General features: G+C 40.3%; 1 protein-coding gene across 1 annotated transcript in view; it reads right to left on the bottom strand.

Annotated features, from left to right (window-relative positions):
- Positions 1-1,389: 1,389 nt before the first annotated feature.
- LOC127431761 (transcriptional activator GLI3-like) overlaps positions 1,390-15,292 on the bottom strand; it is a 182,304-nt gene continuing 168,401 nt past the window's right edge. The window contains exons 11-15 of the mRNA XM_051682293.1: positions 9,524-9,673; positions 9,118-9,282; positions 7,835-8,128; positions 5,751-6,141; positions 1,390-5,633 (exon numbers count right to left, since the gene is read on the bottom strand). Of these exons, the coding sequence (XP_051538253.1) occupies positions 3,277-5,633; positions 5,751-6,141; positions 7,835-8,128; positions 9,118-9,282; positions 9,524-9,673 (3,357 nt within the window). The 3' untranslated portion in view covers positions 1,390-3,276. The remainder of the gene's footprint in view (positions 5,634-5,750; positions 6,142-7,834; positions 8,129-9,117; positions 9,283-9,523; positions 9,674-15,292) is intronic.

The raw sequence follows: 15,292 nt of genomic DNA on the forward strand, positions 1-15,292 counted from the left end.
ACACCATGGTCATTTAACCAACTTTTGGTGCTTTTGGCAGTGTGGGCAGGTGCTAAATCCTGCTGGAAAATGAAATCAGCATCTTTAAAAAGCTGGTCAGCAGAAGGAAGCATGAAGTGCTCCAAAATTTCTTGGTAAACGGGTGCAGTGACTTTGGTTTTCAAAAAACACAATGGACCAACACCAGCAGATGACATTGCACCCCAAATCATCACAGACTGTGGAAACTTAACACTGGACTTCAAGCAACTTGGGCTATGAGCTTCTCCACCCTTCCTCCAGACTCTAGGACCTTGGTTTCCAAATGAAATACAAAACTTGCTCTCATCTGAAAAGAGGACTTTGGACCACTGGGCAACAGTCCAGTTCTTCTTCTCCTTAGCCCAGGTAAGACGCCTCTGACGTTGTCTGTGGTTCAGAAGTGGCTTAACAAGAGGAATACGACAACTGTAGCCAAATTCCTTGACATGTCTGTGTGTGGTGGCTCTTGATGCCTTGACCCCATCCTCAGTCCATTCCTTGTGAAGTTCACCCAAATTCTTGAATCGATTTTGCTTGACAGTCCTCATAAGGCTGCGGTTCTCTCGGTTGGTTGTGCATCTTTTTCTTCCACACTTTTTCCTTCCACTCAACTTTCTGTTAACAGCACTCTGTGAACAGCCAGCTTCTTTGGCGATTAAAGTTTGTAACCTTACCCTCCTTGTGAAGGGTGTCAATGATTGTCTTCTGGACAACTGTCAGATCAGCAATCTTCCCCATGATTGTGTAGCCTAGTGAACCAAACTGAGAGACCATTTTGAAGGCTCAGGAAACCTTTGCAGGTGTTTTGAGTTGATTAGCTGATTGGCATGTCACCATATTCTAATTTGTTGAGATAGTGAATTGGTGGGTTTTTGTTAAATGTGAGCCAAAATCATCACAATTAAAAGAACCAAAGACTTAAACTACTTCAGTCTGTGTGCACTGAATTTATTTAATACATGAGTTTCACAATTTGAGTTGAATTACTGAAATAAATGAACTTTTCCATGACATTCTAATTTATTGAGATGCACCTGTATGTGCAAGAGGCTACTGTATGTCAAGTGAGATGCGATGTGAAGCATTAACTCATAAGCTCACTGGCAGAGAAAACCATTGAAAACTGTAGACATTATTAAATTATAAACAGCTAGATTACATATTATTTTATTTTAAGCTATTCATAAATACATTTGTTGCATCTGATGCAGTCTAGTGTCACCTACAGATAATGCATTTGAATGTTGTTTATTGTCATCACTTCTATGTGCTGTACATAAATATTTATTTATTGTGTCCTAGATTTCAAACATTATATCAAATTTTAAAGATAGGCCAAGACATCCGTTGCATTTTTTTTTAATTATTTTTTTTTTATTATTAAAACAATACAAACATTTTTTGTAATCTGATATAAAAAGAGCATTGAGACTTTGTTCCCAGTCTGAGGGTGCTAGGCACCGTGACTCCATTTTGATCTCTCTGTCTGAATTTAAGACAAGACATAGGTATTCCGGCTTTATAGGATTAGGATATCTGTACCAATTCTGACTCCTGATGCCATCTAAACTTTTTGCTACAGTCTACAGAATGAATATGTATTTACAAGCATAAAAACAAAAGGAAAGAAATGTAATAACTGAAAACAACAACAACACAATGTTCTACAAACACTGTTTACAGATCTCACATTTTTCAATGCCCTGCCAACAGAATGTGACATATCGTGTATTATGTTAAGTCATAGGACTCTTGCCACATTTTTCATATTGATTTGATTTTCTTTAATTTCTTATAAAAAGATTGGCAGTGTTTCTTTTGGATGGACAGGTATCAATAAGGCACATACCCTAGGCCCAAACCCTTTTCTTTTCCACTGGGAATGAGTCATATCACTTTCAAAACAAAAGCAAGACAATGATACACAGCTACAGAAAATTGTCAGATAACCATACAAAAACAAATAGAACCTACCTATTAGAGTACGCCTTTAAAAAAAAACTGTACATATGCAGGAAGAAACTGCAGGATAGTTTTAATACTGATAAAAACCTTTTAGCTCTTGTAGTGGAGCTTGATGTATCTTGGTGTTCATAAGTCTAATTTTCTGGGTAAATAGAGAAACATGTTGATCTAGAAAACCAAGACATAAATGATATCCCACACTACAGATTTACTGCACTTCTGACAAAAACAGTACACAGCTGTTATAAACAAAATATCGAAGAAAATCACTCGTACATTTGAATAAATTGAAACACGAATTCACTTTTTTCAACACATTTTGGCCACAAATTTAAAATTTGTTGTGCAATAAGCGACATGTTGATATTGATAACAAATGACCACAATGTTTTTGTTGTTTTTCACAATTGTCACATAATGCACTTCTTACTGTCAGCACCAATAATAAAGAATGTGATCAGCATGATACAAAATGTAATAATGTAAAATATAAAAAAGGGAAGAAAAAATATCAACATTCATTTACAAGCATACAGTTAAGCTAAATCAAAATATGGAATTTTCAGCTCCTGTTCTATTCCACACTTGTCGTACCTTTATACAACAAAATGGTCCCTCCTACTTGGGCTCAACGCCGTGTTGGAAAAATTGGTCAAAAAAACATTTGGTAAGACTTCTGATATCACCTCAACATCATCAATATAATCAACACTTACTTAAGAAAATTAGAATAATTAAAATATGACACTTGGGCCTGTGAAGAGTGATATTTGACCTTGTCTTGACCTGATGCAAGTTGAATCTGTGCGTATTCACAGCATCTCTGTTGTAGATAATGTACTCAAAAATAAAGGTACACAATACGAGTTAATCTACTCAGTTTAGTGGACACTGCCTACAGAAAAATAACATGCACTTATAGCAACAGTGTACAACAAAACATAAAAATAGCAACAACACATGGAATACTGTTTCATTGGGATGGGAAGAAGACTAGATTCTTCTGCTGTCATCATCATATTGCAATATAAAAGAAGGCTTTTAAAATAGCCTCTATTCCAGAAACGGAATAACTATTTTTATATATATTTATATACAGTATATTTGTATCTATTGTTTTTTTGGTCACTGCCTCTGTGAGGATGAGGCAGATTCAAAATATATTTGTGTGCCAACACACTGTCTTAACATAATAAAATGTTCTCTTCCCGCATCTTTACATGCACAAGTCCATTTAATTTGTTTCATTTTTTACCATTCTTCAGCTTTTTTGCTGGGGGAGTACACAGACTACAGCATAATAGCCAGAAATTTGCTCTCTTCTGCAAGGGTGGTGAGGAGGGAGCTCATGTCACCAACAGCCATGTTGTTAGTGCCTGGATTCATGCTGTTAAATGCAGTGGAAAGACGAGGAGTAGTCAGTCGAGATGGCGTACGAGACAGACCCTGGAAAACACTGGGACTGATGATGTTAGACACCAGGCTACCCTGCTCAAAGCCATCATCAAGGACGGAACAGATATCTAAACCCACATTATCTAGAACACCTGGGCTGCCGTCTACTGTGCTGGTCACCTGATCAACCCCAGGAGACATAAGGGCCTCAGAATTTTCAGTCTCTGCCGTCAAGGACTCCATTAGACATGACTGCGCTATGTTGTGAGAAGATGTTTTGGACTCTGCCACGTCAAAACACTCTGCAATAAATGCTGGCTGTTGTCGCTGAATGGAAGAGCAAGTGTTGGTTTGAAAGTGTTCACTTGCCTCTAGCTTCAGCCCAGAAACCTGATTGGCAAGGGAGCAATTGGCATTATTTCCATTACTTAAGCTTTGCTGCTGGCATAACTGTTCATTATGACCATTGATAATCTGCTGAGTGGTGTAGGACTGTGTATGATACAATCCTCTGTGGCCACTGTTGACAGGTGGATGGGTCATAGGAGGCTGGGGATGATGAGGCAGTGATGATGCTGGAGACAAGCTGTAGTTAGCTGGTCTTTGCAGCAGAAAGTTGTCACTGATTTGATGTGTGATTGTGTGGTTTTGCTGGAGGCGAGCTTGTGATGCAGTTGTCTGCTGGGCACAGCTAGGACGGATGGGGCCTTGAGAGATATGAGAGAAGTCTGGTCGACCAAAATGCTTCTGCCTTGATTCTAGATGGGAGGTTGAGCAAGACTCGATCTTAATGCTTGAATTCATCTTGTAGGACTGCTGTTGGGCAGGACTTCGGATTTGTTGACGTTGGTCTGGATATCTGCACCCATAGCTCATATTTGCCACGTGTTGGGCAGTTCCTCTATAAAGAGTTGAGTGCTGATCTATGAAATCTGTATGCTGTTGTTGTTGCTGCACAACCATGTTTCCAAAGCGACCAAAGGAGTTGCCCATAATGCCACTCTGGTCTGACCATCTCCCACATCTCTGAGACTGTTGTCTGGGAGGAGAAACATCGGCACTGCCAGAGCTCACCTCATTCCATTGGATAGGCATTATGTCCTTACTGATGCATTCCTCTTCTGGTGCCCCCTGATGCGGTTGTAGACTGAGGTAATTCTGGCCATCTGCAGTACACTGGTTAAAATTGGATCTATGGGGACTGGAATCACTGGAATGGTTTTCCTGGTTGTTAGCCAATTGTTGATCTTGGGAGTGGAGATACTGCACCAAGTCGTCCGGTAAGATGTCTTCATCTGAATGTAACTGAATACCATCCTGGTCCATGGCTAAGTCCTCAAGTGCTGATTGTTCCATGATGCTTGGAGGGCAGGGAGAGTGTAGATTCCTCTGAAAGCTTCCATGTGGACAGGTGTAGTTCTGCAGGCTCAGACCCAGATCTTCTCCATCTGAGAAATGATGGGGTAAGGAATTTATATTATTCAGACTGCTAAATCGCTGTACCTGAGGCAACCCAAAAGCATTAGGATCCCGTGTCCGCACAGGGTCACTGGCTCTTCTATCACCATTGCCTGGACCTTCACCAGGGTACAGTACCCTTCGTTGATACACTGTGTGATTGCCATGTGCATGTTGCGTACCATCACTGCAGCGACGTGGCCTGACCAGTGGTGGTAGTGTGTGCTGGCTGTTGTCCTGCCCTTCTCCCATCATAGCCATGCAATTCTTTAGGCTCAATTGTTCCATGTTGGGCAAGGGTGTGGGAGGAGGCCCACCTGTAGCAGCTGCATACTTGGCCTTCAGGTGATAGTGTTGAGCTGGAGTGAGGCTCAGACCACCTCTTGTTCCCATCCCACTTCCTCCAATACCTCCACTTCCACCAGCCCAGCTTCCACCAAGCACCACCCCACCTGAACCTCCACATCCTCCATACTGGCTTGCCTCACTGGAGCGTCGGGAGGCATCGGTGGAGATTGGGTCATAAGAGTCAGTGGCGCTAAGGTTGTGGAGACGTCGATGGTGACTGTGCTCAGACTGCGAAGCCTGGCTAGAGCGACGGCTGGAGAAGCATGGGGAGATGCCAGAAGACCGACGGCTGCTGCTCAAGTAGGCTGAGCTGGTGGCACTGCCACTGCTGTCCCTGCGTTCACGCAGCAAACTCAGCACTGTCAGCTCTGTGTTGGATGGCTCAGGACCCAGAGGAGGCTGGGGCACTGGTGCCCCCACAGAAATACTCCTACCAAGGCATGGACCTGATAATGAGAGGTATTCTCGTTAGAAGAGGTTTAAATTATCATATTGATGTCACTAATATCCAAATGTAAAACATTATAAGGACCCCTGATGAAAGCTGTGGAACAATGACTTACCCTTCCCTGTGAGGGCAGGCAGGGCCTGGCCTTTATGGGGCGGTGTTGGGGACAGATGTCCAAGCCTAGGCACAGCTCCATTAACCTGCCTTAACCTCTCCATCTTAACATGTTCCATCCAGCGTAAGGGCCGTCCTACACTTCGGCGAGCCTGCAAAGTTAGTGTTGCCGCAGAGGCTGTTGCAGTGGATACTGTAGAGTCCATGATGGGGGCATCCTCCTCCTCTCCCACTCCTTCCTCCTCTTCATTTTCCTGGTCCTCAAGCACTGCTGCCTCCCCCGCAAACCCAATGCTGCTCATAGTAAGCTGGACTCCACGGCCGAGATGGGGGCCGCTGGGGGGCTGGTCACTGCCGCATGAAGACTGACCGCCAGGGCTTGGCTGAGACGTCTAAGAGGGGAGGAGAAAACATTTTGAATCTTTCATTCATCCCAGAACTTGATTTGTAACATTATCATATCCTGATTTCTTGGGATTTTTTTTTTTACAGGTGAAACATGTAATGAGAAGAGTGAAATGCAATGTTGAACCAACTGAAACACCTTGTTAAGAGAAGAATTCAAGTAATTGCATTCTATCATGTAACAAGACTTAATTGGATACATGATTATAGTGATTGTTGCAATATCTATTTAATGTTATATTTTTCTCAAGTACTACTACAGTATACCGAATTAATCTTGCTTCTACATACAAAAAAATATTTTAATCACTTTCATATCTGCTTCTGCCCCTTACTTAAGCCAAAGTGAATCACAGAAATGTGAGAAATAGGTTCCCCCTTGCCCAGCAGTTGGCAATGCCAGAACTAAATAACAAACAGCAGGAGTAGATGTAAGCTTATTTGCCCCATTTTCAGAAAACAGCACATGGACAATGGTCTCCCTTCAGGGCTGTTCGGTCCTAATTAGGTTGTTTGCTGTTTTATAAATGGTTAATGCCTGCTATAAAATGGACTGTCTTGTTAGTATTGCTGCAAGAAAGCTTGTACTTTCTCTTAGATTTCAGTAAGCCATTTTCTAACCCCTGAAACTAAAGAATGAATCTGCACAAATAATAAAACCACAAGTGCAGTCACACAAGTGCAGTCTCACTGATTTAAAACCGCAACAGAGGCTAATTTCAAAATCAGTTACTTGTTGATTTTTAGAGGTAGATTTAGCATGCAAGCTGAAATAATACTCACGTGAACATATAATAATTAATTACAAGATTATTACAACAAAGTGTGCACCATGCTACAGACAACAAAACATCACTAATAACAGTGCATTGCATACTGCACTACTATTAATATCAGAGATGATATGATGCTATTGACTAATGACAGAAAGAGGAAGAATGATGAGATTACATTCATTCAGATGTCCCAGACTTGCAAGGAAAGAATGAGCAATGAAAAGGAGTGAGAGTATACCAATGATGACATCACCATTCTCACCTGATCACCCACTGTCCTTAGTAAGAGAGGACAAGTTGTGCGTGAGATAGCGGACAAAAAACATATTCAGTTATTAAATAAATCATGCAAAGCAAGATGCAACTGGTTGTAAGTATTAGGGGCCGTTCACACTGAAAGTGTTTGTCACACTGTTTTTAAATAATTTTTCTATGTAATCATGCGCTAGAGGGTGGTCTTTGACTGTTCTGCTGTGTCTCGCTGTTTTGTCAGCATCTCGTGCAGGAGTGATGCAGATTTTAGACACCATGTCAGGTTAAAAATAATGTTAAAAAACACGTATGATCTGTGACTGCATTGCATTTTTTTTTTTTTTTTTTTTTTTGCGGAAGAACACGTTTGTTCTGGATGGCCCCTTTGCTGAGCAGTTATGGAATCAGGAAGGATAAAACAGAAGGTAGGTCAAATCAGTTGGGAGTTAACATTAGTAAGACAAAAGGCCATGAGAAAAGTTAGATTTAAAGTGGTCGCTAGCAAGTATTTACAGTATGTTAAACTTTGCTTATGATATGATAGCTCAAATTTGTAAACCAACATTAGATCCACAAATGAAGGCTGGAATATATTTACATGAATAAACTCCTTATGGGTTTTGAGATGTTTTAAATATGGAAGGAGGCTTACCATTGGCTTCTCTGTCTTGATTGACTTGACTTGTAGACATTCGGCTTGTTTCGAGGTAGAGAGGCTGTACTCCCTTTGGTCACTGATAACTCCGAGGGACAGTTGCCCTGGTGACCGGCCCTGTCCATTACCTCCATGTTCTCGGGGCTGGGGTGGGGGTCGTGGGTATGTATCCCCACGTTGTTTCTTGGTGACATGGGCTTCAGGACCGTGTACAGTCTTAACATGTTTCCGTAAAGAGCTGGGGTCAGTGTATCGCTTAGTGCAACCAGGAATTTTACACACATAAGGTTTCTGAGAGAAATAAAGAGAAAGAACATCAGCATGTAACATTAATAAATGTATCCTAATTCTTTTATCTTTTTTACCTTGAAATGAAACACAAAATGGCATTTGCAGCAAATTTTACTACCGTTATGTTCATTTATTTATTTTATTTTATCCCCTTTTCTCCCAATTTGTAATGCCCAATTCCCACTACTTAGTAGGTCCTCGTGGTGGCGCGGTTACTCACATCAATCTGGGTGGCGGAGGACAAGTCTCAGTTGCCTCCGCTTCTGACACCATCAATCCACGCATCTTATCACGTGGCTCGCTGTGCATGACACCGCGGAGACTCACAACATGTGGAGGCTCATGCTACTCTCCGCGATCCACGCACAATTTAACACACGCCTCATTGAGAGCAAGAACCCCTAATCGCAACCATGAGGAGGTTACCCCATGTGACTCTAACCTCCCTAGCAACCGGGCCAATTTGGTTGCTTAGGAGACCAGGCTGGATTCACTCAGCATGCCGTAGATTCAAACTAGCGACTCCAGGGGTGGTAGTCAGCGTCAATACTCGCTGAGCTACCTAGGCCTCTTACTACCGTAATGTTACATAATTCCTAGTGAAACAGGATGTATGAAAAATATAAACATTATTTTATACATAGAATATTTTTCTACATAAAAAAATATGACTTGATTTTATCCATTTAGAATTGATTACATCATGAAAGTGGGCTTGGCGTGCTCTGTATATAAAAGGTGGTTGGGGGGCGGGGGTTGAAAAAAGAGGGCTTGGTGACGTCAGCCCAAAAGAAAAGTTGTTTCAGAGTCAGAGCAAGTAATTACATACTGATTGAAGATTACAAAGATAAACATTTTGTTTTCTTTTGAACAACATGCATTTAATGTTCATGCATTACTAATTGCCCAGACCTGAGAGCAATGGAATCTTGTTTAATGCTTGATATATAACATGGGGCCAATTGTGGCTTGTGTTTGAGTGAATGTACCTCATTGGAGTGTGTGCGGTTCTGGTGTTTGGCTCGGTCTGACGCATTTGAAAAGGCTTTGTTGCAGCCCTCATGCTCACACACATAGGGCTTCTCTCCTGTGTGTGAGCGCAAGTGAGTCTTCAGGTTCTCCAGTCTGGAGTAAGCCTTTGAACAGCCTTCAAACTGCACAGAGAAAAAGACACACAAGTGTCACAGTTACATTGATACGTTCAAGACAGACCAAGTCTGTTGCAGCAGGTAGTTCTTACCTAAAGCCCAGATAATAGCTATTCTACTGTACCTACTAAAATGAGTGTCTGGATAAAAACAAAACAAAAAAACAAACAAAAAAAACTCTGTAGATGCAACAAAGCTGCACTTTTAACTTGCAGCAGTGGCAGAATGTATCAAATATAATTCTCACCGTGCATTTATGTGGCTTTTCTCCTGTATGTCTGCGCATGTGCACCACCAGCATGTACTGGGCCTTAAAGGGTTTCTGCTCTCTCGAGCACTCCTCCCAGCGACACACAAACTCCTTCTTTTCTCCATGGATATGGTCATTATTTATGTGCTGTGAGAGGAAGAGAAGGTCAAAGTTCATGTTAATGAATAACATGACATACCGTATGTGACAGTCAAGTTATGTTATGTACTGAATTATTTTTTTCTTAATCAGTATTTTTGTCTTGTTTTCCCAAGAAAGTTTTTTAACATCCTTAAAATAAAAATACATTTACTTGCCAATCAAAATGACAAGATTTTTAGTCTTGTTTTCAGAGACATCTAACCCAGTTTAGAGAGGGTTATGCTTAAAACATGAAAAAATATAAAAAAAAATTAATAAATAAAACTTTACCAGTGGGTTATATATATAAAAAAATGGTTTTCCTTTTGATTTGAGGAAAAAAAAAAAGAAAGAAAAAAAAATATATATATATTATATATATATACACAGGTGCATCTCAATAAATTAGAATGTCGTGGAAAAGTTCATTTATTTCAGTAATTCAACTCAAACTGTGAAACTCGTGTATTAAATAAATTCAATGCACACAGACTGAAGTAGTTTAAGTCTCTGGTTCTTTTAATTGTGATGATTTTGGCTCACATTTAACAAAAACCCACCAATTGTGTTACAGCCTTATTCCAAAATGGATTAAATTAATTATTTTCCTCAAAATTCTACAAACAATACCCCATAATGACAATGTGAAAGAAGTTTGTTTGAAATCTTTGCAAATTTATAAGAAAAAAAAAAAAAAAAAAAAAAAAAGAAAATCACATACATAAGTATTCACAGCCTTTTCCATGACACTCAAAATTCAGGTGCTCAGGTGCATCCTGTTTCCACTGATCATCCTTGAGATGTTTCTACAACTTGATTGGAGTCCACCTGTGGTGAATTCAGTTGATTGGACATGATTTGGAAAGGCACACACCTGTCTGCTGACTGCCCGGCCAAACTGAGCAATCGGGGGAGAAGGGCCTTAGTCAGGGAGGTGACCAAGAACCCGATGGTCACTCTGACAGAGCTCCAGCATTTCTCTGTGGAGAGAGGAGAACCTTCCAGAAGAACAACCATCTCTGCAGCACTCCACCAATCAGGCCTGTATGGTAGAGTGGCCAGACGGAAGCCACTCCTCAGTAAAAGGCACATGACAGCCCGCCTGGAGTTTGCTAAAAGGCACCTGAAGGACTCCCAGACTATGAGAAACAAAGATTGAACTTTTTGGCCTGAATGGCAAGCATTATGTCTGGAGGAAACCAGGCACCGCTCATCACCTGGCTAATACCATCCCTACAGTGAAGCATGGTGGTGGCAGCATCATGCTGTGGGGATGTTTTTCAGCGGCAGGAACTGGCAGACTAGTCAGGATCGAGGGAAAGATGAATGCAGCAATGTACAGAGACATCCTTGATGAAAACCTGCTCCAGAGCGCTCTGGACCTCAGACTGGGGCGAAGGTTCATCTTCCAACAGGACAGCGACCCTAAGCACACAGCCAAGATAACAAGGTGTGGCTCCGGGACAACTCTGTGAATGTCCTTGAGTGGCCCAGCCAGAGCCCAGACTTGAACCCGATTGAACATCTCTGGAGAGATCTGAAAATGGCTGTGCACCGACGCTCCCCATCCAACCTGATGGAGCTTGAGAGGTCCTGCAAAGAAGAATGGGAGAAACTGCCCAAAAATAGGTGTGCCAAGCTTGTAGCATCATACTCAAAAAGACTTGAGGCTGTAATTGGTGCCAAAGGTGCTTCAACAAAGTATTGAGCAAAGGCTGTTAATACTTATGTACATGTGATTTTTTTTATTTTTTTATAAATTTGCAAAGATTTCAAAAAACTTATTTCACGTTGTCATTATGGGGTATTGTTTGTAGAATTTTGAGGAAAATAATGAATTTAATCCATTTTGGAATAAGGCTGTAACATAACAAAATGTGGAAAAAGTGAAGCGCTGTGAATACTTTCCGGATGCACTGTATGTATATATATTCCAGGAAAACAAGACAAAATACTGAGTAAGAAACATTTTTTGCAATGTTTTGAAAATCTTTTATTTATATATATATACCAAAAAGTTATATTACAAACTAATTATATAACATTTTACATAAATGCCAAGCAAAGAATTGTTGAATGTTTAAAAATACTGTGATGTGTAACTGTTCCTCTACATTATTGCAACTCACAAGCACGTATGAACATGATGTTATGGTATCTGTGCCACTAGGGGGATTCAGGATCACAAAATTGTCTTGGGCCTTTAGCGACCACTTGCAACGGCTTAGTTACTGAAAGCATAGGGCCAGCTGTAGCTTAACATTTCACCACAGAGCCATGAAATATCTGAGGAATATCTGAACTGAGAGTTTTAGCATCATAAAACTCAGGTTTAAACTTTGTATGGCCTAGAGGTTAAAGTGTCTTAGTCTCTAAAGGTCAACAGCAGCTGTTTTTAGGGGAACTTAAAGTTGACTACAAAACCATCTGTATCACCACTGAAATGCCAGTTTAGCATCAAGGGAAGCCATTCAGACTCCTATATATGATTCTTTCTTTCTTTCTTTCTTTCTTTCTTTCTTTCTTTCTTTCTCTCTCTCAAATTCAAATTCAAATGAGCTTTATTGGCATGACTGCAAATGTGCACCACCTTGTACAATGTTGCCAAAACATTCAGTAATAATACAAATAAATAATAATAAAAAAAGATTATTATTTACTTAAAACAACATATAGATAAGTGCACAAATTGTAAAGAGAAGTAACTACAGAGAACAATGAGTAACAGTAAATTAAACTTAAAGTAGTTCAATTTTTTTGTTTCTTTGAATTTGCTATGCCAATAATGGAGGTATTGTTCTTGGGTTGTGTTTTTTATTTGTAAAAGTTTTGCCTGCCTGAACTGAATTGATGAATTTAGCTGGTGTTTGTCCACTAAATACTTTAAAGGGTCGCTCTCTGGGTGTGCTGCTCTGTGTATAAAAGCACAGTGATGGTGATATTCTGGGGAAGAGTCTTATAGGTGGAACCAGAAATTACTGGCTCTCTTTTGAATGTCTGTTAAAAGAGGGAATCTGCCCAGTTCTGCCCAACAGCCCAGGTTAGAAGCACTCCTTTGAACTCCCAGGATATGATTACAGAATTCAAGGTGGAAAACTTCAATTTAACTTTTTTCCCAGGATTCACAATTCAGTTTATATTTGGGGCCCCAGATTTCACTGCCAAACATACACCGATCAGCCACAACATTTAAACCACCTGCCTAATATTGTGTAGGCCCCCCTCGTGCCGCCAAAACAGCAACTACCCGCATCTCAGAATAGCATTCCGAGATGCTGTTCTTCTCACCACAGTTGTACAGAGCGATTATCTGAGTTACCGTAGACTTTGTCTGTTTGATCCAATCTGGCCATTCTCTGTTGACCTCTCTCATCAACAAGGCATTTCCTTCCACAGAACTGCCGCTCACTGGATGTTTTTTGTTTTTGGCACCATTCAGAGTAAATTCTAGAGACTGTTGTGTGTGAAAATCCCAGGAGATCAGCAGTTACAGAAATACTCAAACCAGTCCAGGGCTACATGAGTTTTGAAGCATTGTGGCCAATTCATTTATGTGAATATTAAATAAAGTTGTGCTTAGGCTGCAGCCTTGACAAACTCTCATATTCTGGCTGAAATAATCAGTTCGTCTGTTGTTTATTTTAATCAATGGTGAATTCTCAGGGCCAGCAAAGCCTTCTCTGCTGGCCTAACATGCCAAATAAATACATATTTTTCATCCTTTCATTCCCAATCACCTTTTTGTCTATGTATTTTTAATCGCTTTCCACTCTTAATTAATCTACAAACAGACAGAGAAAAACGTCCAGTCAGAATTTATTCCTTGATGCTTACAAGCGAAGCATGACAACTGTTTCACATATCACATGCCCAAAGCAGCGCACGAGTTTGAGCTCCACCCCCTCAGGCCTTCAGAATTTCCACAGAATCCCTCAAAAGTGCAAATAAATGCGCATCTAATGTCAGATTGTCAGATTCATCTGCCAATCAAATTGATTTATTTGTTCTTAGTGGGTGTGATCTTTAGGATATGTCCCAGTCGAGGCCTTCTAGCTGGCCTTGAGTGACGCAATCATGCTTTAAGTGACGTAATTTGAAAGCGAAGAGCGCGAGGTCTTGCAGATGAGTCGACTGTCATTATTGCCGCTATCGCCATTGATAAAGAAATCCTTATGGATTTACAAACCTGAGATGTTCTGCATGACCACGTGATTGCTTAATTTATTAATCATGAAAGGAGGACTGATTTTCACTTCAAATGGATGTGCAAATTGGTAAGTGCTTTTTGCATTGTTATAGCAACATCAGGTGTTTTCTAAGTATAAATTAGGCTGCTGGAGCATTCAGTGTCAGTTTTGAAAAGTAGTGCTGCGTTCCATTCAACTTGGCAAGACGGATTTTACAACTTCCTACTAGGAAAAGTGCAATGGAATGCAGCTTGAAGTCAGAATTACAACTTGTAGGCTTGTGCAGAAATTCTCAACTCCAATTTCGCCGAGATGCAGGGGCATGATATCACACAAACATGTGGACACTCAGGAGATATACAAAGTGATAAACATTCACTTTATTAAGTAATATTGATAAATTAGTTTGTTTCCACATTACATGATATTAAAGCTTGTTTAACAAACGCCTGCAGAAACAGGTGTATAAAACTTTATAATCTCTTTTGATAATCGTAAACCTGAAGCACAAAAGTTAGCACTGCAGCATTGTTTATCAGTTGGGTTGCCAGGAGACATCTCTAATGAGAGTCAAACCCCTGCTAAGTGAACGGGAGAATTGCAGTTTTGTTTCCTTAAACGTCATCTTCCGAATATCGGGGAATGGAATGCATTTATGGTCGGAGATATCAAGTAGGAATAGCCCTCATACAACTTGAATGGAATGCAGCAGAACCGTGTACCCTGACGAAACGAAATTTACTGCAAGCAACATTTAAATCGCAAATATTATTAGATAGATTTTTCCAGGTATTATAGACCTCCTTGGTAGATTCATATGAAAAATTATGATTTTTGAATATCTGTTCGGGAGACGTTCATTTCACAAAACAGTCATGCTGCAGTTAAAATTAGGCTCGCTTGAGCATTAAGTGTCCTTTCAAGTTCTGGCCTTCGTGCGTGGACGTGTTTTTAAAATGTCAATTGGTATTATTAGTTAGCTGTGACATGATGCCCAAAGGCATAGGGTGTCTTATTCATTGTGAAACTGTGTTTTCTTAATGGCATGAATCACACTGAAGGCCTAGACTTATAATGCACGGCCCACCAGTGATTTTTCTTTGTTCATGTCCTTTATTAAATCATAAACCTTTCCTCCTATTCCACTCTGAATCAGTTTTAGCAAGAGTCTGTGATGCCAAACTGAATCAAAGGCTTTTTTTAAATAAAAAAAGCAGCCAAATATTTTGCCTTGTTTTGTTTGGTGGACATGTTTGTGTATAAGTGTGTTCAGTGTGTAGATGTGATCAGTCTGTTTTGGCATGAATCCAAATGGACAGTTGTGTAAAGTCTTGTTTTCTTGGAGATATTGGGTTAATCTGTCATTTATAATGCAACAGAATAGTTTGCCAAGGTTGCTACTCACTGAAATGCCCCTGTAGTTCTTTGGGTTAAATTT

This window comes from Myxocyprinus asiaticus, chromosome 41 (assembly GCF_019703515.2).
Source record: "Myxocyprinus asiaticus isolate MX2 ecotype Aquarium Trade chromosome 41, UBuf_Myxa_2, whole genome shotgun sequence".
NCBI classification, from domain to species: Eukaryota; Metazoa; Chordata; class Actinopteri; order Cypriniformes; family Catostomidae; genus Myxocyprinus; species Myxocyprinus asiaticus.